The 24,993-nt window shown below is 32.9% G+C and overlaps 3 protein-coding genes across 3 annotated transcripts; 2 read left to right on the top strand and 1 right to left on the bottom strand.

Moving 5' to 3' along the window:
• Nucleotides 1-1,053: 1,053 nt before the first annotated feature.
• TRIADDRAFT_55357 (uncharacterized protein) lies at nucleotides 1,054-5,652 on the top strand (the record flags this gene model as incomplete). Its single annotated transcript, XM_002111851.1, has 16 exons — nucleotides 1,054-1,124; nucleotides 1,572-1,632; nucleotides 2,368-2,727; nucleotides 2,807-2,905; nucleotides 3,051-3,138; nucleotides 3,212-3,314; nucleotides 3,401-3,498; nucleotides 3,598-3,631; nucleotides 3,730-3,878; nucleotides 3,951-4,202; nucleotides 4,287-4,554; nucleotides 4,634-4,796; nucleotides 4,892-4,963; nucleotides 5,030-5,102; nucleotides 5,191-5,321; nucleotides 5,542-5,652. 16 exons carry the CDS (start codon nucleotides 1,054-1,056, stop codon nucleotides 5,650-5,652), a joined length of 2,133 nt encoding a protein of 710 aa, XP_002111887.1.
• A 988-nt stretch (nucleotides 5,653-6,640) lies between these two features.
• Nucleotides 6,641-13,482, bottom strand: TRIADDRAFT_23603 (uncharacterized protein; the record flags this gene model as incomplete). The annotated part of the gene is made up of 22 exons (XM_002111353.1): nucleotides 6,641-6,751; nucleotides 6,834-6,926; nucleotides 7,025-7,127; nucleotides 7,207-7,316; nucleotides 7,448-7,501; nucleotides 7,590-7,646; nucleotides 7,792-7,827; nucleotides 7,917-7,981; nucleotides 8,064-8,129; nucleotides 8,195-8,289; nucleotides 8,411-8,506; nucleotides 8,598-8,659; nucleotides 8,749-8,809; nucleotides 8,925-8,980; nucleotides 9,105-9,164; nucleotides 9,289-9,423; nucleotides 9,584-9,634; nucleotides 9,928-10,008; nucleotides 10,168-10,274; nucleotides 10,488-10,530; nucleotides 12,727-12,765; nucleotides 13,348-13,482. 22 exons carry the CDS (start codon nucleotides 13,480-13,482, stop codon nucleotides 6,641-6,643), a joined length of 1,716 nt encoding a protein of 571 aa, XP_002111389.1.
• A 1,555-nt stretch (nucleotides 13,483-15,037) lies between these two features.
• Nucleotides 15,038-24,299, top strand: TRIADDRAFT_63833 (uncharacterized protein; the record flags this gene model as incomplete). The annotated part of the gene is made up of 41 exons (XM_002111850.1): nucleotides 15,038-15,096; nucleotides 15,342-15,408; nucleotides 15,685-15,769; nucleotides 16,032-16,110; nucleotides 16,213-16,289; nucleotides 16,368-16,434; nucleotides 16,503-16,569; nucleotides 16,654-16,727; nucleotides 16,822-16,894; nucleotides 17,020-17,112; nucleotides 17,205-17,303; nucleotides 17,385-17,461; nucleotides 17,615-17,676; nucleotides 17,857-17,963; nucleotides 18,005-18,079; nucleotides 18,408-18,476; nucleotides 18,595-18,638; nucleotides 18,735-18,828; nucleotides 18,968-19,053; nucleotides 19,172-19,250; nucleotides 19,381-19,422; nucleotides 19,504-19,581; nucleotides 19,666-19,743; nucleotides 19,833-19,873; nucleotides 19,959-20,031; nucleotides 20,152-20,232; nucleotides 20,345-20,407; nucleotides 20,553-20,606; nucleotides 20,674-20,718; nucleotides 20,804-20,898; nucleotides 21,031-21,102; nucleotides 21,196-21,280; nucleotides 21,399-21,485; nucleotides 21,580-21,615; nucleotides 21,796-21,862; nucleotides 22,003-22,081; nucleotides 22,222-22,298; nucleotides 22,615-23,274; nucleotides 23,674-23,762; nucleotides 23,863-24,027; nucleotides 24,216-24,299. The coding sequence occupies 41 exons, from the start codon at nucleotides 15,038-15,040 to the stop codon at nucleotides 24,297-24,299; spliced, it is 3,684 nt and encodes a 1,227-aa protein (XP_002111886.1).
• Nucleotides 24,300-24,993: the final 694 nt, after the last annotated feature.

The following is a 24,993-nucleotide window of genomic DNA, read 5'->3' as shown; positions in this document are numbered from 1 at the left end:
TTTGCATATGCTCCAGATAGCTGAAATTGCCAGCTCAATAGCACAAATGCGATTATATTTGGGTTACTAGAGTAAATATTTTGGCATTTACACTGCGAGAAGCCTGCTCTGATTGAATTAAGATCGCTATAATCATTCCAAATGGAAATTCTAGCTTATATGCAAGCTCGCTTATTCATGTTTGCTAGAATTTATACGCGTATAACCAGTCTGCCTGTACATTAGAATATGCATGATCTTTTGCATATGCTCCAAATGGCTGAAATTGTCTGCTTCGATAGCACAAATACGATCATATTTGGGTTACTAGAGCAAATCTTTTGGCATTCACACTGCCAAAGCGTGCTCTGATTGGATTAAGATCGCTACAACCATTCCAAATGGAAATTCTAGCTTATATGCAAGCTCGCTTATTCATGTTTACGTATAACCAGTCTGCCTGTACGTTAGAATATGCATGATGTTTTGTATATGCTCCAGATGGCTGAGATTGTCAGCCTCGATAGCACAAATGCGATCATATTTAGGTTACTGGAGCAAATCTTTTGGCATTCTCTCTGCGAAAAGCCTGCTCTGATTGGATTAGGATGGCTACAATCGTTCCAAGTGGAAATTCTAGCTTACATGCAAGCTCGCTTATTCATGTTTGCTAGAATTTATACGCGTATAACCAGTCTGCCTGTACATTACATTAGAATATGCATGATCTTTTGCATATGCTCCAGATAGCTGAAATTGTCTGCCTCGATAGCACAAATGCAATCATATTTGGGTTCCCGCAGTAAATCTTTTGGCATTCACACTGCGAAAAGCCTGCTCTGATAGGATTAAGATGGCTACAACCGTTCCAAATGAAAAATTCTAGCTTATTGTATATGCAAACTCGGTTATTCATGTTTGCTAGAATTTTATCCATCTTCGGTATATCAGCCGAGGAGCAAGAGCTGCAAGCAGAAATATCTACAGCATTAAGTCGAGGTATCCTACTTTTATCCTATGATTTTCCAGGCCTCAATGCCATGTTTACGACACAATACAGTAACTGGTACAGCGATGGCATCGTTGCCAAGGATACTAGCAAAAGGTGTCGCAAACATGACCTTGGTAATAGTGTTTTGTATAGGGTTAGGCAATACGGTCGAGCGAGTAACTACAGCATTACATGCACCCACTATCAAGTAACGCAAACATGATCTACACTGAGGTAATAGAGAAACAAGTATTGCAATAGTCCATTGCCTAGTAGCAGTCTTAATACTTCAAATCAACCGATGCTTAGCTAAGCATTTGCAAAAGGATTTCCGCTCTCCATTTTAATACTCAACCTGATGAGTTTTAACGCAAGCCCTGCCTCTATCCACTTGATAGCCGTAAAAAGGAGCTAAAGATGCGTAATAGGTTAATTAGCATTGCAACTAATCGTTGTTTAATCTTAGCTAAACCTGTAGAAATTGTAGATTTAACATCCGCTATCCTCTTCTTGATTGCATGATCTATCTCATTCTTTGAATACTCCAGATCATTCATGCAGTCTGCAAAAACTTATCATGATTTCGTCTGTTTTTGCTTAGTTTAATTTGTAGGCTTGGCCAGGATACTCAAAGCTGTTTGCTGTTCTTGAATAAATCACAGGTTAGTTATTCTGTCGATAGGTACAATATATCCTGAGGTAACTGAATCAATTTGTGACTATCGCTTGCATTGCTATCGTAATTATTGTAAAACTAGCACTATTTTACAACCTTTATTTGACACCTGAAACTGTTTACTGTTCCTATATACGCATACACTGAGGTAGACAGGTTAGTGACTCACCAATACGCGTAAGATACTGTTGAATTCTAATTACAGCAGTTAGTAAAATTATCGTGGCCATTGTAAATCCATATGAGTAGATACATTTTCTACCTCTATTGGACACTTGCCCATGCTCATTCTGAAATAGGCTGATCTTAGGTTATTCATGCACTTAAAAAGGTAGTGCTTTCCTAATCACCAGCGCTAGCATAGTCATCGCCCTATTGCAAATCGATAAATACATTTTCCTTCTTTATTGGACACTTGAAGTTGCCTACTATTCTTCTTAGATGCTGCTTATTCCCATCGCATCTCCTAGCAGTTGTTGCACCTAGCTCAATCCATAGATAAGAGTAGTATATAAAACCAGAGTGACCATGTAACGGTTTACACATATAGTAGATTACATTTCTGGTATCGTTAGTTCACGTTTAATCTGTACTGTAGGCTCAATAACGAAAAATTAAATAACAGTCATAGCATCAGTAGAGGCAAACTGGATAGCATGCAATATCTTATTAGGAAATAGGACGATATCAAGCAACACTAATATCAATTTCTCTCAATTAGGAATTGGTTATAGCTGGTAAATTGCAAATAAAGGTCCTATTAGGAACGGTGGATATCCTCGGCTATAAAGTTAATGAGAATGAGCCTGATTTCATCAAGATTTACTCCCCTATGTGTAACAGCCTACTCGTTATGAAAGAATGCCACGGCCGAGAAATCGAAGCGAATGAAAACAGCAAAGTTATTGCTTTCCTAAAGTCTGAAAATGACTACAGTTCTCTCAGTAAAAAAACCCTAAAACGTATACTTCATAGTTCTACTGTCATCGTAGCCAAGCAATTAGATGATTGGCATTGCGATTATGTCACTAGTTTTGCTCCATTTAATAATCTCTTTAACCTTGATATTAATATTCCGCAAGTAAGTACAGTAATGCCCTAGTGATATTTTCTAAATAGTGACAGCAATAGAATGCTAATGTTGAAGTTCAATTATATAGATTAGCAATGATCAAAGTAATCAAGCTGGCGAAAAAAGTCAAGATCAGAACCTTAAACTCGCAAATGATATTGCTAAAACACTTGGATTTCAGCTATTGGTAAGAAGCCCTTTTATTCTCTTATGTCATCTGTTTTATCACATATCATAACAAAGTTATAATTATGATAGAAATATGGTCTTAGTAATTCAAATGATGAACAGTAATAATATAAACTGAACTAAAGTATTATGCAACAATATAGGATAAGGGAAAATGTCCATTGTCATATCATCATACTCCAGAAGATTGGCAAAAGATTACTAATGATTTATTAAATTTACATCAGAACGGTAGGTGAAACTTTGTAAATCTTATAACACACAGAGTACTGTAATATTAACTTTGTTTCATTTAAAATTCAAGCCTGCGATAATCGTCCCACAGATTGTAAAATTCTTATTTGTGGCGGTAAAGATGTCGGTAAATCTACTTTCTGTAGATATCTCTTAAATTCATTATTAACATGGTAAGTAGCAAGCCAAGTTGTAAGACCCCTTCATTAAATGGCCGTCGGGTCATACTGTATTAATAGCCGTATATCTGTCATTTTAGCTTTAATCAGGTTGCATTCATGGAAAGCGACATTGGTCAGACCGAATTTACACCCTCTGGATTTGTTGCATTAAATATTGTAACAAAACCTGTTTTAGGTAAGGTGAAAAAATACTCGATATCATTTTATCTTTCATTTTTACGGATGTAAAGAATTTAATCGTATACTACTTTAAATTTTATTAAATCATTGACAGGCCCACCCTTTACGCATCTTCGACAGCCTAGCTTGTAAGAATTACCTGTTAATTAATATTTTTCATAGCAGCAGTAATTTATTCAACGAAGAAAATGCATTAATTTACTTGCTGACTTTATATTTCTGCTAGATCCTACTTTATTGGAGAGGCCTCAGCGAGAAATAGTCCAACTAATTACTCACAAGCTATCACTAAATTATTTGAAAGATACATGTCAATTTCTCAAGAATCTAATGTATTAATTCCTCTAATTATAAATACTCACGGTTGGCCACGCGGTTAGTATTACCTCAATATAAAATTTTTCTACGTGCATAATTTAATTGATGTTTCTCGTCATTTTTTTACAGGCCTAGGAATTCCTTTACTATTAGATATCATCCGCATCACTCAACCTACTCGAATTCTTCAGTTTCATTCTCCCACTATTAAGAATCGTAATCTACCTATTCTAACAAAACAATTTCTAAATCATTGTCAAGGATGGTTAACTTCCACGACACTTTTAACGGATAACCTATTAGACGGATTAATGACAGCAAATGAAACAAATCATAGCCCTAGCAATATTGACGACGAAGAAATTGCTCAATCTCAAACAGGTCAATACTAAGAAATTAATTAAACGCCTTTATTTTCAATATGTAAATTGATCATGTCATAATAGGTCATTTATGCATTAATAGAAGATGATCAAGGAAATGTAGATCTTAGCCTGTCACCTCGTGATGCTTTAGAAATTGATAATATGGCTTTCATTACTTCTGCAATTGGCCAAAAAAGAAAAGCCATGAATTATGTAGAACGACCTTTTCCTAAAGCATTAAAAAGTGTACAAACTATTGACCAACTTGATGGCGATGATGAAAAACCATCAGTTGATTCAACCGATGAAATGGCGCTTGTTGTAACAATTGTAAATGCTGTCCACAACGCTTCTGCTAAAAAACAATTGTAAGCTTGTCCAATCTCAATAAAGAAAGATTACTATCTCTTAACCGCAGATTCTTGCTTTACTGTAAATTCATAACAGAACGACTTTTCGGCCAGCTGATCACCGTGATATGTCACTGTTATCTTACTTTTCCAACTTGTACGAGAGTCCTAACAGAAAGCTACCTGTACCTCCGTTGTCAACTATTATGCCGTATCTGGTGCCATATCCGTCGGTAGCTGTTCATGTCATACACCAAGAAGTAATAAATCTTGACTGGCATGTTGATTATTTCACTTTTACCATCGTTCTGATAAATTCACTTTATATTGTGCAATGCTTATACTACGATATTAGGTAACATCCAATCAAGTCATGTATGCAATTAATGGAAGTGTAGTTGCGTTATCGTGCTGTGATCCTTCCAAGGTACAATATAAATTGTTCAGGTAACACTTTTAGATTACTTTTACCACCATTGTTTAATTTCTATAGCTTTTGGAGAGTGAGAGACCAGGATTATCAAAGTCTATTGGAAGACAATTACTTTTACCTTCTTATGGACTAGGTAACTACCATTGGAATCACATTTATGTAAGCAGATTCTATATTAGATAATATAGGTAATGTTGCTTTTAAATGCACTTTTTTTGTAGGAATAGTACGTGCAATTGATGCTAAGCAAAAACTGTTGTATATCTTAACGCCTCTAAAAGAATGCAATTTAAAGGATATAAATGTAATTCTTAAAGGATCAGTCGAATTACCGATATATTCATTAATTGGGGTAAGATTTAACTAGCTGACTAGTTACTGATGATACGCGTCGTGCAAATATCCTGTGGTACCCACATGATTTATTTAAAACATGTTTTGTATCATTGTTTATTATTATTAAGGTAAACCCTCTAAAAAATTCAGTTTATATAGTAGAAATGAATCCACCTTTACGAATTAATGTTCTACTGTATTATATTATCAATAATAACATTATACTTACATTGTAGAACATAACAGGCCATGTTCCGTATGTATCGACCGATTTTTCATATCATATTACTGGTGGAGGTGCTAGAAAAGCTAGACACCATGTTCTTCGTCGTGGGATACATAAATAAAATAGTTGATTTGTCTGCCGCAAATTTTCCTGGAGTTACTACCAAAGGAATAAGGGTTTTGTAAAAAATAATATTTTCTTAAGGACACTTTTAATTCGATTTGCTTTACTGTTAAATCATCGCATTTTTTATCCTTGGAATTAACTCAAGCAAGAGAATGCAGTTATATCAGAGATAAAGGTTTTGGCCATGTATACCAATTCTTATTCATGTAAAATTGAACTTGAAGGTATCTTAAGCTGTAATAGGTGGATTTATATTGCAAGTTATTGCTATTTAACAAGTATGTCCATTCGACTGCATATTGTTTGCCAAGATCCTCACAAATGTTATATTGCAATTACCAACAGATACAAAAACCGTCTTCTATATTTTTATTGAATTAGCGATAAAACTTTACCCACAATTTTCAAGGATAAAGTCAAAATCGCATTGCAAATTTACATTGTTTCACATCATTTTCAACTGAAATTGTTCAGTATACAGACATGAAATAAATTCGTTTAAAATGTACTATTTCTATAATAAAAGCAATTAATGTGCTAGCTATTCGAAAAGCTGAAAAGGAGTTGACTGTTATAGCTAATTCTGAAGTCTCGGAAGAGGCGGTACAATAGATTTGAATAAAACTGAGTCTTATATTTTATCCATACATATATTACATTTGATTACATATCCATAACTTTTGGATCACAATTCACAACACGCCGGTAAAACTAGATGTTGTATGGCTACATATTCTGAAAGTCATGTTAAATATTGCCAATACTATAAGTATTGCAATCAGCACTATGGAAAGCTGACGCTTATTAATACCGCTGTAGATAAAATGATAACAGAACGTTTCAGTTATTACTATATAACAGAAGTGAATCGCTATTACTCAACGAAGGACGTTATGATCATAAAACATCATTAAATCATTCAATTTTTACATCGCAACTGTACAAGTGACTATATTTTATACTTCATAGATTTTGACATATTGCTAGATATTTTTAAGTATTCCTTGTAAATCGGGAGGTAGGATACTGACTACAAAAATTAGATGCTCAGTAAGACGATGTCGAGTAACTTCACTAATAGACACATTGGAGTTCTTCTAAAAATGAAATATTTCAATAAGGGCAGGTCAGTAAAAGCTAAATTTGATCGAAATACTTAGAAACAATTTTAACTACATTGCACTTAATATTTACCAGTTTATCTTTCAATCGAAGGATTAAATCAACTATTTCAACTTCAGCTTTGCCTTTTATATATGCGGTAATATCCTACAGAATTACAAAAGTAAAGGAGAAAATTCAAATGAATCGTTGGATCGATCTAAATTTTACATATCTTAAATTTGCGATGAGTTTTCTTGTCCTACCGCAGCTCCCATCATTTCTATTTGCCTTAGCTGAAGAGCTTCAAGTATTTCAGCTTGGCGACTTCGAAGCCAACCATCAAAATTTGGTGATTTAAAAAATTTCCTTGAATAGATTCAATTGTTATGCCTTAAACTTTCAGAAGTCAAATTTAGCAATACTTGACTACGTATACTATTTGTACCTGTATAAAGTCTGCCAGTTTCCTTTTATATCTGATGTCAATTGTGGCCCAGCCTTATTCAGACTACGTATAAATTCTTCTACGTCGAACGGTTTCAGATTTGGTGCACTCTTTACGCGTACATAAAAAAAGACGATATTTATATATATATTTTACGAGGGAAGCTGCTATATTCTACACATTCATTATTTTCATATACAACGATAATGTAAACCATCGTTATATTTTTACAAGCACTTACCTTCCATGGTGATATATTCTTTTGAAGTGGCATTAACGTTGTTATATATCTTTCCTAAGAATCGTAATTTAGCCTTTTGTAAATACTAAGCAAATGTAAAGATGTGATTTCGGACTTGTCAATAGCCGAGATAAATACTAACCAAAGGAATGATAAAGCTTTGTGTTTGTTCCAAGAAATGTCTTGTTAACATTGCATTCTGAAATATTGTACGGTAAATGCGTTTGAGATAAGTTTATGACAAGTTGGAATGAGATAGAATGACGTAAAAAAAATAGTTGCAATAGTTACTACTATTTTTTAGATTTATTATTTCTACGACAGATATGTAAATATGAGCAAACCTGAGCCTCTTGCGGTCGCGTTCCCGGTGGTACTTGCTATAAAAAGTTAATTTTTATTAGAGAAAGTGTAGTCGCGCAACCTTTATCTACGTATAAAACCACCGTAAAAGTCATTGTTAAAGAACCTTTAATAATCTTCTAATTATAAATTTGTCTTCTTTCATGGTTGGGAGGTACTTGGTGTATAAACCTAATATTTGTAACAATACATAGATATCATATAAATCATTCTTAAAAAGAAACAGGTACTACGAGGGTTTGACGGTACTAACCGGGCGTAGTATCAAGTGTCGTGAGACCTTTTAAGTTTTTCGTACGCTTAATAGTTGACGATAAACCTTGAATAGAATGCGATACAGATTAGGACACTTATCAATTGTACCATGAAGATATTCTTATAAACCTGGATTTGAGCAGCTATCAACAACCAATACGTGAGGCCAGTGCTGCAGAGTCTTGGCGAAATAAGGGTTTGTGACACCTAATATAATGCTCGGACTGGAACAGGAATATGTTTCAAATTGATTAAAAAAAGAAAAACTCGCACTTCAGTTGATATTAAAGTATATACAATGTTATGGCATAAGATAATAAATATGTATATAGCCTAATGACGTACGGTGCTTGAGTCTTGGTTGTATATTCCTTGAACTCATTATCATGAATGGTAAAGTAAGGACGAAAATCTGAAGCGTACTTTAAAGGCTTTATCATGCTTTAGAATGATAAAAAGAACATTTTACTTAATTAAAACCGGCTCATTTTATCATTAATTTATTTATGACTTAAAGAATAACTATCCATACTTTATTAAGGCTTGCACAGTTGTAGCACAAATATCTGGTGTCGATGCCATCACCACAATAGGCTTTAAAATACAAAGAGATCAATAAATTTTGATTGAATAGCGGAGAATTAACAATCGAAAAATAGATTAAAATTTTTTAATCATCATACCTCCCCAACTAACACTAATTCCCAAAGAACGTTAAGGTGAGGAAGAACCGGCTGTAAACAACTGAAGTAGTAAAGATTTATGATAAATGAGGATTAGTACCAAAATTAAATTAATTTAACTATAAAATAATACAAGTTAACGGTAAGCATTTAATTAGCTTATACTATAATCTTACCTGAACGAGTCAACATCTTGAACGGATGAAACTATAGTAACAGCTGGAATTGCTTGCTATAGCATTATAAAAATGATGATTATATTCAAGCAATGGATATACGACAAAATATTATTAATAGAAGAAATAATTAGCTATTATCCGGTTATAAGGCATTACCGGAATTTCTAGCGGATTGACTCCGTAAACTTCTGGCGATGAAACAGCCCCAGGTTTATCTTTCTTTGAAGGAATTCGGATCTGAAGTACAAAGAAAATGTAAGAATGGGTTAATTAATTAGTAATCGGCCTGGTGATGTACAGTATAGATTTGATATTGATAAAATAACTATTACAACAGAAATTTATCAGCATTTGTAATTACCTGCAAAACTTTTCCCGAAATAGGTAACTGAAGTGTTCGACCGGGTATCGGCAAACGCCATTGATCAATATCGTGACATGATGATTCGATAGACACCATGCCATGTTCAAAATATCCTTCCGCTACAGTTTTACTCTATAAGAGTATGATAATTTTACAAATTTTCTATAAAATGCTAGAGTAACTTTAAATTTGATCATTACTACACACGTAGATTTAAGATAGCATCTTACCCATTAATTATTATGATAAACGAATTGTGCTTATATAAGAAAATTGTAATACTCATACTTACAATAACTGAAAAGAATTTTACATATGGTAACCTCGAAAGTAGAACCACAGACTATAATTAAAACCAAAAATTAATACCATTAACAAGAATACATCCATTAATTAGTTATATGTAGCCTCTGAATTTAAAAGAAGCGAGGTTGTAAGTATTTAGCCAGGGATTTAGCCAGCTTAACAATATTGGGCTCATTCATTAAATAGTAGTTGTCTATTAGCATTCTATCATAGACTCAACAGTATTACTAATTTCAAAGTAAGTCTATCATTGGCATTCATTGTTGATACTGTAGTAAAATAAGAGTATCTTTATCGTTATACAATGCTACACAAAGACAGTTTCATTACTTTTTGCATGTAGCCCCTTTTGGAAGTAGAATCTTTCTCTTGTCGGAAGTAAACAAATCCGTAATAGTGGGCAATATCAGGCTAGATGACAATTTTGTTATTGATATTTTGGAAAAGATTTAATAACACAGTAACTAAATTACGATAATTATAATCTAATAGATAGCTTATGAAGCGTACAGTATCAGCATCCTGCTAGTTAATATCTAAAAATTGCGAAATTTTTTCCCAGATGAATACCTTTAATACTGCAGGGCTGTCTCGATCAACTAAAACTTCAGAACTATCAAGTTCAAGACGTCGATCACTTCTTATCCGGAAGTGGAACTGAGTATCGCCCATAGCAGCTAAATAATCAATATTTACAAGATCTTAATGTGTTATTGACAACAATCAAGTGCATATAAAGATATCAACCAGTGATCAATAAGGTATAAATTAAAGAAATTCCATAACTTTAGTACAGTACTGGTAAAAAAATCTAAGCAGACAAGAGTAAGTATTATCAAAGTAAATAAATGGCAGACATACACTAATATATCTACAGCACGTATACAAACCAGAATTGGAATCAGGGAAGGACAAGTAACATATATTCCTTTTCTAAAAAGAAAACAGGTAATTTTTTTAAGATTTAATACACCAATTAATAAATAATCGTCTTAAATTTATAAGTAATCAAGAATATTCAACGTTCTGCCAGGGGTAGAATATGAATATTGTTCTGTCATACTTTCAAAACACAGCATTAAGTTGCACATCGGTATTTATTCAACTTTACAATCGCTAAATATATGTTAGAGTGTCATAAATTCTAAATTTTATTATTCAGCATATTAACATGAATTTCATACAGCCACTTTGATGAGGGAGTTGGCTGTCAAATGTTTGCATTAGACCTATAATAAGTTACAGTAATCCACTAAAAAGGGCGAATACTAAGGGAAAAGAGGGTTCAGTTTCTGTATGATAACTTTCATTCCTGGTTATCGTGATTGATAGCGTTTTCATTTAATTCAATGGAATTGATACAGATGATCGGATTTACAATTAATAGCGAGGCCCGCGACAATAATTTGGACCAACATAAAAATCTCATTAAATATGGTTCAAAAAGAAAATTTTTCCTGTTAATTGCAGACAGAATCGTATAATATCTGCCAAAGTACGGTCCTCTTTATTAAACTTTACAGCAGATCATATTCATTAAGAATCATAAATACCGGCTACTTTTAAAAGGAAAATAAAATAGCAACCTATTGTTTTGAGATGGGAGACATTGATAAGCTAATCATTACTCTAGAAAAGGTTTTGCAAAAACAAATGTAAAACTTTAGGATGATTCTTCAAAGTTTAACACGCAGTAGATTAGTAAAAAGTATTTTAAGGCTTGGGGTGAGTCAAGCAACTACGCGTATATATTGTACGGCTCTCCGATATCAGCTTGAAATCTGCATAGCATTAACGGTTATAAAGTCCTTTCTTGCCTAACATTGACTATTACAGATGCGAACATGGAACGTATTATCTACTAGCACCGTAAGAGCATTGATAGATCTGGCGAATATTTGACCATGTAATTTATTTTAAACGGATATTTATTAACTAATGAAGTTGGTAAATATCGTTAGCTAAAGTTTGTTTAAAATTTCGTAAGACTAAAGTGGCAGCAAAATTGACTATAATTAAAACATTAGGATATCACAATCAGCCTCTTTCTCTCATGTCGATATCAAGATATAGAATGGGAATATCACATGGAAGTCAATCGTAATTATGACAATATTCCTAACCAGCTACATTACGCTAAATTGAATAAATTCACAGTCAGTTAAAGACATTGTCGAAATATGATATGATAAATTTTCTATAAAAAATCTAATGTTTAAATGGATACTAATGAATGCTTTTCGCTTTTCATGATGATTACTGAATACGTGAGCATTTCAATAGTTTCAACATTGTTTACCAGTGTTCTGTATTCGAATATATATAGATCAATACAATAAATTTATAGATTTATATCACCTCCGACAGTAAAAGAAATTTACGTGTCTGTAGGGATCAATAGTAAGATCAGCATCTTTGCAGACATAAAAAGGTCTATCAAAAAATATTAGGGAGATCGGAAATGCTGAGAATATAAACATACACGGTTTTTAAAAAACATAAAATACTACAGGATAATCGGTCTTTGTAGATTATTAAGATTTGTCATCGTCTACATAAGTCGATACTTCAGCTAGACATCTACTGTATAATTTCAAGATGAAAGAGTAAATAGCTCAAGTAAACCACTAGTTAGTATCGTGTTGATGTGACCTTATCAACCCGTCCACGGTTCCAGCAGGTACATTAAATAAATATACTGTATTATTATCATTTTTAAAAGTAAAGGCAGACCTTTTGAAATTGCAAATGAAAATAAGTGATCGTGCTGTCTGCCTTCAGCGTTTGCACGGCATTTGTATGCTGGACAGAGTTTTAAGATAGCGCTATTACAGTACAAAAATAATATTGCGTTTGTTTAGCTTTACTCAAATAGAATTTCTGCGTCCATAAAGTACAGTATAAAATGATCTTACTCAAGGACCAATGAGTCAATTAATCGTTATAGCTAGCATTGCCTGTGGTCAAAAATTAGTACTTTAACATAGCTAGCGTATAGTATTACCCATATACAAAATACAAGAAAAATTTAAGATATTCTAACGAGGTATACGAACTAGCAATATTGTATTAGAATAATCAACCTATGCTAACCAATATGCTTTCCTAGCATCATGTTTTGAAACTCACCTCCGAGGTAGAAAGTTCTGCTTCAGCCGGATAGACATCCTAAACGTAGAAGGAATAGTAACAGGTGAAATCATTCTAATTTCAGTCGTTATTATTCAAGTCTATCTCCTTTTCAATCATTGTATACTGAAGAACAGTTGGGCATGTTTTCATGTATTACTATCCGATATAAAGATATACCAACACGTAGAAAAACTGGATATGACTTGAATCATTACTTGTTCCTTCAATTTCAATAACTATACTGTCATACAGTAGCATTCTATCGATTCATGAGCATCAATCCACAGCTGCCTATTCACTGTGAAGCTATTCTACACTATTTTTCCCAATGAAACCACAGAAAGAACTGGAAAAAATAACAGTAGACTAATATTCCACGAATATTGACAGTAGTACATAACTGCAGATACTGCACTGACTTGTATATCCTATAAATACAAGATAAACTAATTGAATTCTAACGTTATACATAAAGAAACAGCCACTGAAAGATAGTGAATCTCGCTGTTCACTGGCTGCCATTACCACCAAATTTTGACTGTGTTACAATGACAACGATGCAATGTCATTGAAAGAGTAACTGGTTGCAAAATCTTCCCCTGTACTGTATTCTCTTACCTCAATAGCTTGGCCCAATTCTAAATCAAATACCACAATACACACACAGTGCAGCCAACGGGAAAATCGCTCCCAAGGAGCTAATGCCGGTGACGACGGCTCATCATGTTGATATTCTGATGTACTAGTCGCCATTTCCTTGCTTGTCTCTCTCCCTCTTCTCGAAATTTTTTTGCTTTTTCTCTGTGAGAGTGAGAGCAATAGAAGGTAACTGAATCGCTTTGCTTTGACGTGATACGAGCTTCAACGTCAATGAGGTACGCACTAGTCTTGCTTGACGCGTCGGTATCGTCTATCGTTTCTATATGAATTGAGAATAGTACTGTACTGTACAGCAGGACGTCGTCGTCGAGAGTGTGCCTGTCGTCAGTCAATTACAAGTGAGCTTTGGCTGTCGATCACGACTGCGTTTTATTCATGTACTGTGCACTATATAGCACAGCGTAAAGCAAAGTAGCGCTGATGAGCTGTAGAAGATTTCTCGTTGAATTCAATAGATCATTGCTTCTTTCTGACAAGCAGTAAGTTCAGGATAAGTACTTTTTTTCGTCGATTCCTGTACTGGATTAATGATTTCGTGGAATACTGTATATATACAGTACAGTACAGTAAGTAAATATTGTACTGAATTTTTATTTACAGCTAGTTCCAAGGTCCTTCTGCAGCAGTCAGCTACAGTACAGTGTACTACTGTATACAGGCTGTATGATATACTGTACTGTAGTACTGTACACTGTAGAGTACTGTGCGACGACATGGTGGCGTGCCGCATGTTCTGCACAGTAGAAGGGAAGAAGACTAAGTTACTTCTAAAGGAAAGACACCGCCATATGCACATTGCACAATCTGATAGGACTGAGATAGAGACAAGATAGCGGCAGATCTTTGTTATGTTTGCTGTCGGCATGGATTACAAGTAGCTGGTGGGACTACTAGCCTAGTACTAGGTAATCAACAGTACAGTACCTAGGACTACATTGTAATCATATTCTATTACTGTAGCTAGGATCACTGAAAATCATACAGCATGGTAAAATGGTAAACAGAGTGTAAAAACCCCGAACCAATATCCATAAGTCGAGAAAATCGCTCCCTATCAATGAATTTCAGGCAGCATTGTACAGTATAACCATTAACTATACAGTACAGTGTATACTGTACAGTACAGTACAGTACTGTACTGTACAGTACAGCATATCGAACTAATTATTGTACTGTACAGTATACTGTACTGTACACTGTACAGTACAGTACTTACGCTCGTATACTGTAGAAGCCCTTGTCACAACAACATCTGTCAGTCAATCCTTTTCCACTAGCTGTACAGTGTACACTGTACAGTGTACTGTACATTGTACACAGTGTACTGTACTGTAAACAGATCATGGACAGAATCTCGCTGTAGGATCATACTGTCGATTACAATACCAAACGATTCTTGATACTGACTTGAAATTAAATCAAGCGACAGCAATTACTATCAGAAACAGGGCTGTAGAATAGCTGTACGCATGCGTGTTGTTAAGAGTCTTCAGCCCATTACCATGTCAACCATTTCTCCAGGCAAATGAAAATAGGCAAGCATAGACTACTGTACTTGAATGGTTTAAAGATAGTCAGTTATTACTGTATAGACGACTGTAGATCTTCTTCCATCTAACAGCGACAAATATTGAAATTGAAATTCACGATGAGGGCGATTTCTCTATGGGTCGATCGGGTTTTCGATAAAGATAAAATAGAGCAATGGTAAGCTACAATTATTTGACCAAAGTACCAACCGTAAAATTCAAATTATCAATGTGAAATTTGGAAGTTAATGGCAACAAAACTGGATTATGATACATAGCATAGAGATTATAACATGATAAAAGCAATATCTATGCCTGTTCTACTTATGGTGTATTTATTCGCATAAAGTAGGGTGTGTTGATGGGTATGCGAGCCCTCATCTCACGTTTTATTGTAACTTTTACTATTATTATTTATTACAGTATTTATGATATGTGTTTTCGACCTGATGGGACTCAACTGATTGTTGCAGCGGGAAATCGTGTTTTGGTAAGATATAGAAACATTCAACAGCAAATATAATAAAATTTTCAAATTAGTTAATAAATACGCATATAGCTTTTACCAATTAGGCTATAAGCTATAAACTTGATAACATGGTTTTTTATAATCTCATTTACATACTTTATTATCATAACAACGATAATTTATCATGATACTATCAACTATAATTATGATAGATTTTTATTTAGGGTAATATAACAAATACAAACGGATTTAACTTAGATTCCATTTAATTTTTTTTTTTAATTTGAACCATTTCAGGTTTATGACACTAATGATGGAACTTTACTACAACCGTTGAAAGGCCACAAAGACACAGTCTACTGTGTTGCTTATGCCGGTGACGGTAAGTCTTTAATCTCTATCGATTTAAAATACATATTACATTCATCATGGATTTATAACTGTGGTATTACTTGTATGTTATATATATATATATATTTGTAATCGATTATCGAGCAAGTTAAAGTTAATCTACCAATGCATCTACTTATATCTTTATACGGCATAATGTGAAATGGATTAGTATCATTTTATCTACTCAAGTGTATGACCTACAACATAATATCATCTCCTTATTTTTTCTCTCTATACTCGTTATTTATTAGGTAAGAGATTTGCATCAGGCGGAGCTGATAAATGTGTTATTATATGGACATGTAAACTAGAAGGCATTCTTAAATATACGTAAGTTATACAATCTACCAGCAGCATGCATCAGATTTTAATTTAGGGCCTAAGTGATATAATTCTCTATTCCTAATGACAATATAAATTTTCAATTTCCAGTCACAATGATGCTATTCAGTGTTTGTCCTATAATCCAGTGACGAATCAATTAACAAGTTGCGCTATTACCGATTTCGGTATAATTTAATCTACTTTAAGCGATAATAATCTCACAAATCTAGTAGTGATGGTTACAAAATCTACATTAACAACAGGTTTATGGTCACCCGAGCAAAAATCCGTGTCGAAACACCGCTGTAACTCAAGAATCACATGTTGCGGGTAAGAGAGTGATTAGATATAAAAATGAGATGAAGACTTTTTAAGCAATTTTCTTTGTTATTTTATAGTTGGACCAATGATGGCCAATATCTTGCATTAGGATTACATAATGGTAACATTAGTATAAGAAATAAGGTACGAAGTTTAAAGCGATATAAAAAATTCTCAGTTATTGTTTCATATGACTTGCGAACTAACAATCTATCTTTATTTTCCTAGCTTGGTGAAGAAAAGGTTAAAATTGATCGACCAAACTCGCCGCCAGTCTGGTGCTTAAGCTGGAACCCAAATAAGTCAGTGATTTTTTATAATGCCTTCAAACTATCGAACAGAAATCGTATTTTAACTACACATCCTTAACATTCTGTTGTCGAATCATTCAATTAGAGATGAGCCAGATACTCTTTGTGTTTGCGACTGGGGTCAAAATCTATCATTTTATCAACTGAGTGGAAGACAGGTTTGTTCATGTAAATGCAATCTATTTAAAAAATTGTACCAGATTATTAAATAAAATCTAACCTGAAATTATTGTTTACTAACAACCTGTCACAACCCGCAAAATTTTCGTTCATTCACTTATAGATTGGGAAAAATCGATCATTAGGTTTTGATGCTTGCTGTATAACATATTTCTCAAAAGGAGAGTATACTTTGATTGGCGGTTCAAATAATCAGGTAAAACAAAAATAATTATATGTAAATTACAGTATCATTACGTAAGCGTAATAATTCATATTCAAAGAAGTTAATTTCTGTTATTTTAACAGGTTAATTTATGCTCAACGCAAGGAATAAAATTAACATCATTTGCTGAGCAGCAGTCATGGATCTGGTGCTGCAAAGTAAAGCCAGATCAGAATTTTGTGGTATGCTATCCTATATATCTTAATGTAAAATATCGGATGTTTAAACATGAGTGGTATTCAAAAATTACTCCGCAATAATAGGCTGTCGGATGTCAAGATGGGACTATCGCATATTATCAATTACTCTTTAGTACAGTCCATGGACTTTACCGAGACAGGTAGTGCAACTGATTTTTCCTGTATTATTCGTGCTAACCACCTAAAATTTATATTTGATATTAAATAATAATACATTGGAAAACTATTATGCACATCGTACCGAATGTATCGGCAATTAATAACATCAAATCATACTGTATAATTTATATTAGATACGCTTTTCGAGAGAATATGACCGATGTCATCATTCAAAATTTGACTACAGACCTAAGAGGTGAGTCACATTTTCCTATTTAAATTATCACTTTTAATATTAACTATCCTATAGAATAGATAATATTATAAATAGATGAACAATCTTTAAGTTTTAGGGATAATCTATTTGTTGGAATATTCTTGCCAGCGATATATTTTTCATTTAGCTAATAAAATTTTGTCTTTTTTCTTCTACTAGTTCGAATTAAATGCCGCGACTTGGTTAAGAAGATTGCAATCTACAAGCAAAAGCTCTCGGTTATTACACTTTCAGATAAATTTACAATTTTTAAACATTATAAAGAGGTAAAATAAAGTAATTAGCAAATCTTTTCTGAAATATTAAGGTTCAATTACCTGAGAAGATTGTCATCTACGAATTGATTGCTGATGATGAAAATGATATGCAGTATCGCGTAAAAGTAAGCATATTAGTCTGTATCCAAGTTTGTTTGGAGATACAGCGATAGAAGCCAAGCTTATTACTTCGATAAATTGATTCTTCTATAGCTAAATGTAACTAGTTTTGTATAGAAATATCCTAAAATAAATGTAGCTACATCCAACACTGGATAAATAACTGCTTAATATAATCGTATACTGTACATACGGTTGTCTCAGTTTGTATTCAGATAGATCTACAATTTTGGATTGATACATTGGAATATTTTAAGTAAAAACTGAACTATCAATTTTAAAACTTAAACATTTGTTCTCATATCTATGGTTAATTCGATTGAAAAAAAATAGGAAAGAATCAATAAGAAATTTGATTGCAACTTACTCGTTGTATGCGCCCGCCATTTTGTCTTATGTCAGGTTTGTTGATTAATCTATCTCGAAAGAAAAATCATCTAAATAATAATAAAAATTATATTAAAACATTCGTAAATAAGACGATACTTATCTCATCAATTTGAAAACTTAACCGATATAGGAAAAGAGATTGCAGTGCTATAATTTTGCTGGAATCAAAGAAAGGTAATAAAAGTATCCAGATCTTTAATATAAATGGAGTTAGCAAAGTTTTTTTTCGTTGACATTTAAATTATTATCTATACCCTTTCCTTATAACAGAGAATGGGTAATGGAATCTTTAATTCGTTACATTAAAGTCATAGGCGGACCAACTGGCCGTGAAGTTCTTCTTGTTGGTCTGAAGAACGGCTTGGTATGATAGAATTCTATCGATATTGGCCGATTTGCTATCGGCATTATTTCTTACGAAACTGTTGTATATATGTATTAATATATAAATAAAGCTGATTAATAATTTAACATTAGCCAATATTGCTTTCTCATTCTAATAGATTATGAAAATTTTTATCAATAATCCATTTCCACTTACTGCCTTAAAGCAGCAAACTTCTGTCCGATGTTTGGATATTAGTCCAATGTAAATAGTACTCTGCAGTAAATTCTTAACTTTCGAACAGAAATTTTAAGTTAACCCGATATAATGTGCCCCTCGCCTCCCAAAAATAATTTCTAATTTTAATAATATAATTAATCAGGCATACTAAATTAGCCGTGGTGGATGAGCACAGCACTTGTTTAGTATATGATGTAGCAACTAAAGAATTACTATATCAGGTATTAACATTTTTTATCAATACTAGTTCATTCTCGATTAACACATCTTTCAAGAGTCTATTACATCAATTTTAAATTTCCTGGATGTATAAATTCTCGAATTAATTATTACTATTAAATATGTATATAGGAACCTAATGCGAATAGTGTGTCGTGGAATATACAAAACGATGTAAGTTACAGTATACTTGACAAGTTTATATATTTCAGTTTTAATTTTCAAGATATTGATCAAATCTTATTAAAAACTTAGGATATGCTCTGTTTCTCTGGAAATGGGACGCTATGTATTAAAGCTAATATATTTCCTCCTCATCTACAAAAGTTACAGGTCTCTTATTATGCGAAAGCATTGCAATTCAATTCTGCACTAAAATCTATCGCGACACTAATAGTTATATCACTACTTTGATAGGGTTTTGTTGTAGGCTTTAATGGATCTAAAATCTACTGCTTACATATTTACTCCATGTCAGCTATAGATGTTCCGCAGGTAAACCATTCGAATAGCTCAATGAAGTGAATATAAGTGTACTTTACAACAAGATTGAATTTAACGAGTAGCATCATTTATTTATACAGTCTGCAGCGATGTACCAATATCTAGAAAAGAAAGATTTCGCGTAAGTAGATCAAAAAAATTTTATATAGAGTGCTTTAAGACTTTTAAGCTAATCATTGTACATCGCGTATCTTTCTCGACTTTAGGAACGCATATAAAGTTGCCTGTTTAGGAGTTACAGATCCAGACTGGAGAAACTTAGCTATGGATGCTATAGAGGTTTCTATATAATCGATATTAAAAATTACGCTGGGATGCTTTCTTGAATTAAGTATAATATCGCATATTAACAAAATAACTAAGGCTCAATACACAATGTAATTTAATTTTCACATATAGTCCCTAAATTTTGATATTGCAAAGAAGTCCTTTATCCGAATTCGAGATTTCTGCTTTCTACAGTTAATTCATAATATTGAGGTGATTTTCTAGGCTGCACAACTAGTTGCAACATTTATTTATTGCTGTATGATAAAAATACACTAATTGTCAGTTTCACATGCTTAATTTTGCATTATAATCTTACCTTAAGGAGCGTAAAAAGAGAGGTGAAAATAATGACGATCTATTTCGTGCCGATATTTATGCCTACCAGGTCATTACAATTTAAAAATCAGAAATACAATTTCTATTTATCTCTGTTTACAGTTTAATGGTATAATTTCACTACTACTTCGTAACATATCTAATCGAGAAGGATTATAATTTCCTTGTTCATTTTCACTTTATGCAATTAATAGGGTAAATTTCAAGAAGCTGCTCGATTGTATAAGAAGACTGGAAATGAAGATAAGGTATTACATGAGCTAGCGCACGTATATAGGTTTAAAAGTAACTAATCATCATTGGTATAATATACAGGCTGTAGATATGTTTACTGATCTTCGGCAATTCGAACATGCAAAGGTAATAGATTAATATTTTACAGCATATCCATCTATTGTTTTATGGTTGTTATTTCATGGTCGTTCTTTTTCTTGGCGATTATTAGGAATATGTCGTCCATACTGATCCTTTGAACGTGAAGAAGATCATGAAAAAGCAGGCTGAATGGTGCTCAACAACAGATGATCCAAAAGCTGCCAGGTGCCGTATACTAAATTCTGTGATTAATAAATAGAAATTTTTATGAGGAGACGAAAAGCAATATGAAGTGAAGAATCAGTATCTTTCTGACAAAGATAGCTATTTTATGGATTATTTTACTTTAATTAACAGCGAGATGTATCTAGCAGCAGGAGAATATTGCAAAGCGATTGATATTATTGGGCAAAATGGCTGGGGCGATAAGTAAATAATTTTACGTTCTATGCTGAACTATTCGCCGTGAATTTCGGAATTTGAAATTGATATCTTAACGCATTTCGTTACTATTACAAACAGACTTGTAGAAATCTCTCGGCAACTAAATAAGGCAGATGTTGAACCGCTAAAGCTATGTGCTTCCTACCTCGAAAAGCTAGGACAAGTAAGAGTTAAAAAAAATTAGTCAATTGCGGTAGAGTATGAGACGGTATAATGTCTCTCACCTACTGCTATCGATACTCTTGAATAATATACTGTAATTACTTCGGATTATATTCTAGGCCGTTTATGCTGCCGAAGTTCTCAATAAAATTGGCGATTCTAAAGCGCTAGCAAAATTATATATCGATTCACGAAAATGGACGGAGGTAAATCATGATAGTCAAAAATATAAGCAAATACTTCAGATGATAGCTACCTAGTGCGATACTCATTTTATATATAATTATTTTTAATTTTCAGGCTTTTGAATTAGCTAAAAATAATCCGCAACTGAAGGTAAATAGAATTTGCATGTAAATCAGTATCTTAAACTATGCATGTAATGAGTAAATGATAGTTATTCGCTAGTAGATGACATTATGATATAGATACAACGTTTTATGATTTTTCTTAATTTCCATACCTATAATTTATTACTAATTTATAACGAATCTCACTGAATTATTTGATATATAGGATGAAATTTATGTCCCTTATGCTACGTGGCTAGCGGAGAATGATAAATTTGAAGAAGCACAGCGGGGTAAGTTAGTCATTCTACACTATCTTTCTAGTAAAGTTTAAGCTAGATGGCCAACTAAATTTTTATCATGGACCTTATAGTATCATAAAGCGTATGTAAATAGATTGATTTAGCTATTGGCTATTCTTCAACAACGTTAGCATTTTACGAAGCCGGAAGAAAGAAAGAAGCTTTCAGAGTCTTGGAACAGTTAACTCATAATGCTGTCTTAGAATCGAGGTACATTAAATATTATTTTAAGCCAGATTCCTACACAACCAATTATAGTCGTAATAAAATCTTAAACTGAAAATATAAACTAGTTTGCTCAGCCTGTAGTAATGCTGTAGTGGTACCATTAACGTGATTGTTTACTATAGATTCTCCGATACGGGTTATTATTTCTGGCTATTGGCTTCACAGTGCCTGGATATGACGAAGGATAATAAACTGAATGGTAAGTCGGATTGTCCAGAACGGTAGTGATCCCTCTTCTCCAATCTATACAATTTCTTCAATAGCAATGGTTTTTGTTTATGTGATTGCTATAATTCATCAAGATGAGCATTGGTCTCTGTTGCTCTTGCTACTATACTTATTCGAAGATAGCAATAATATATGTTGTTATATTTTCTGTAATCCCTCGAGAACAGCTTAGAGCGATCTCTGGTAAATGCTACTACAATTCTTTGAGAATAGCAGTAATTTTCGTTGTTCAATAACCATGTTATTAGTATTAATATAAGGAAAATATTTTTTCTTAAATATTATAGAGAAAAATATCCAGTTATTCGCAACCAAATTTAAGCAGTACTATCAAAAAGCTGAAATGTATTTCTTGTATCACAATATTCATCGCTTTATTGAAGAGCCGTTTACTTCCATGCAACCAGAAGCAATCTTTAATCAAGCTCGTTATCTACTACAGACTTTTTCGAGTGATTTACCTGTTGGTATTTCGCGTGTTTTTACATTATTCGCATTAGCGAAGCAAGGAAGAAATTTAGCTGCTTATAAATTAGCTCGACATGCCTATGATAAATTGCAATCCTTAAAATTACCTCGTGAGCTGCAAGAAATTGTCGATTTAGGTAGTGTAACAATCAGATCAAAACCCTTTCAAGATTCTGACGAATTATTACCCTTGTGCTACCGTTGTTTTACAACCAATCCATTACTCAACAGCAAAGGCAATCGCTGTATCAATTGCCAACAACCTTTTGTCAACTCATTTAATACCTTTGAAGTATTGCCATTAGTAGAATTTATCCTAGAAGATGGTATAAGTGATGATGAAGCTGTTAAATATATTGAGCAAGATTTTGGTGTGCGAAAAGAAAAGAAAGGTCGTGAATGGAAAGAGCAGGAATCGGAATGTATCCAATCGTTACCAAAAGTGATATCAAATAATTTTTTTCATATTGGAGTATTACGTAGGATCTAATTTTATTTGCTATATCTTACGCAAGATTTAAAAGTTAGTTTGGTTTTCTGATAATATAATAACGTAGAGTTTTATAAATTATTCAATTTATGAAGTACTATAGTACACAGTGAGATTGGATCGGATATTTTAGATCTCAATTTCTTGGGTAGCTATGCGCTACAACTATGTGATAATGACATGGTTTTAAATTTTAGTTGTATAGACTTTAAGATCCATATAGGGAAGTAGTAAAGTCCAATTCTAGCCTTCTTTATGTAACAAATCTTCTGTTAAGTCACAAGATATCGTCACAGCCATCACTGCAGGATTCTAGTCTTAGGTTTTCAACTTAAAAGTACCCTTTTGAAGTGTTTTGTTTACAATGTTTTACTTAACCTCTAATTAGCTGTTCAGACATTACGCCTTGATGACAGTGTACAGGAAGAAATTGGCGACACTTCTGATCCGTTTTCAACAAAGATGACAACGTTTGAGGTAAGTCTTATGAAAATTTACTATTATGTTTATTAAAGTACATCGACTAGTCCAGCAGAAAAATTTTTATTAAATTTATCATGTATGACTTATTTTATAGCAAGGAGGATCAGAATTTGTTGCTATCCAACTCAATCATTCGCAATTACAAAAATTAAATAAGAACGAAGTCATCATCCAAAAATGGCCCTTGCCATTAAAATATCGATATTATAAACTGATGCTGGATAGTGTTTCCATAACTGTTTGTCCATATTGTCAACATGTAAGTAATATGAAATAATTGAAATTCAATTATAGCCATCAAATTTTTATTTCTTGTTAATATCCACTTACTCAAGCGAGTTTAAAATCTAAATGGATATACAGCACTAATTTTAGCCATTAGTTAGTGTAAGAGTAAACCCTATTCTTAAAATTATGAAAGAGTGACTCAACTTATTGCTTTTATAGATCTACTTGACGGAAGATTACGAACTTCTTCAGCTGCAAAATCAACAGTGCCCATTTTGCCGTAAATCAAATAGCCAGTCATAATTACGAAGTTTTAACTTAAAATAATAAATAAGCATAATCTGTTTCCGTTGTATCTTTGCTAATATTAAGAGTAAAGTATATCTGTTTATCGATGTACTATTTAAGTGTACTCGGCATCCATAATACGATGTAGTTAGTTTAACGTGAAATGATTAAAAATGAAGCTTGTATTAATGTTTTTAAAGTATGATTATGGAGATTTACTTTTGCTGTAATTAATCAAATGCATATTGCAAAAATTTTAAAATAATCAACCAATATTTGTAATCTATAGAATTTAAATCATGTTGATATTTGTATATAGCTGAAAAATTTAGCGAAAATAAAATTTTTCTAGCCCCGAGTTTACTCATAGATTTTTAAGCGAAGTCAGTAAACATCATCAACAATTATTAACAATTTTAGGAGTTCTTTGTTTTACTTATTTCCACCTTTAGCTACGTTAAAAATTCTTCTTCGTTAAGCGTTCTACTCTACTGTATAACATTTACAATGAACAAACTTAATGTTTTGCAGGCATTTTTAAATGCTTATTCATAGATTATATGGAGTATCTATTTCATTATTTCGATATAGCGTGAACCACGTTCTTTTAATAACTGCAAGGTTTCATGACATAAGTTTATCAACTAAGTGTCTGTAAATAGAGCTTTAGATGCTAGATTAAAGATGTCATCTATAGTAATTTGTTAGA

The sequence above is a fragment of the Trichoplax adhaerens genome, genomic scaffold (assembly GCF_000150275.1).
Source record: "Trichoplax adhaerens TRIADscaffold_4 genomic scaffold, whole genome shotgun sequence".
NCBI lineage: Eukaryota > Metazoa > Placozoa > Uniplacotomia > Trichoplacea > Trichoplacidae > Trichoplax > Trichoplax adhaerens.
This window is presented reverse-complemented; position numbering and strand designations above follow the sequence as displayed.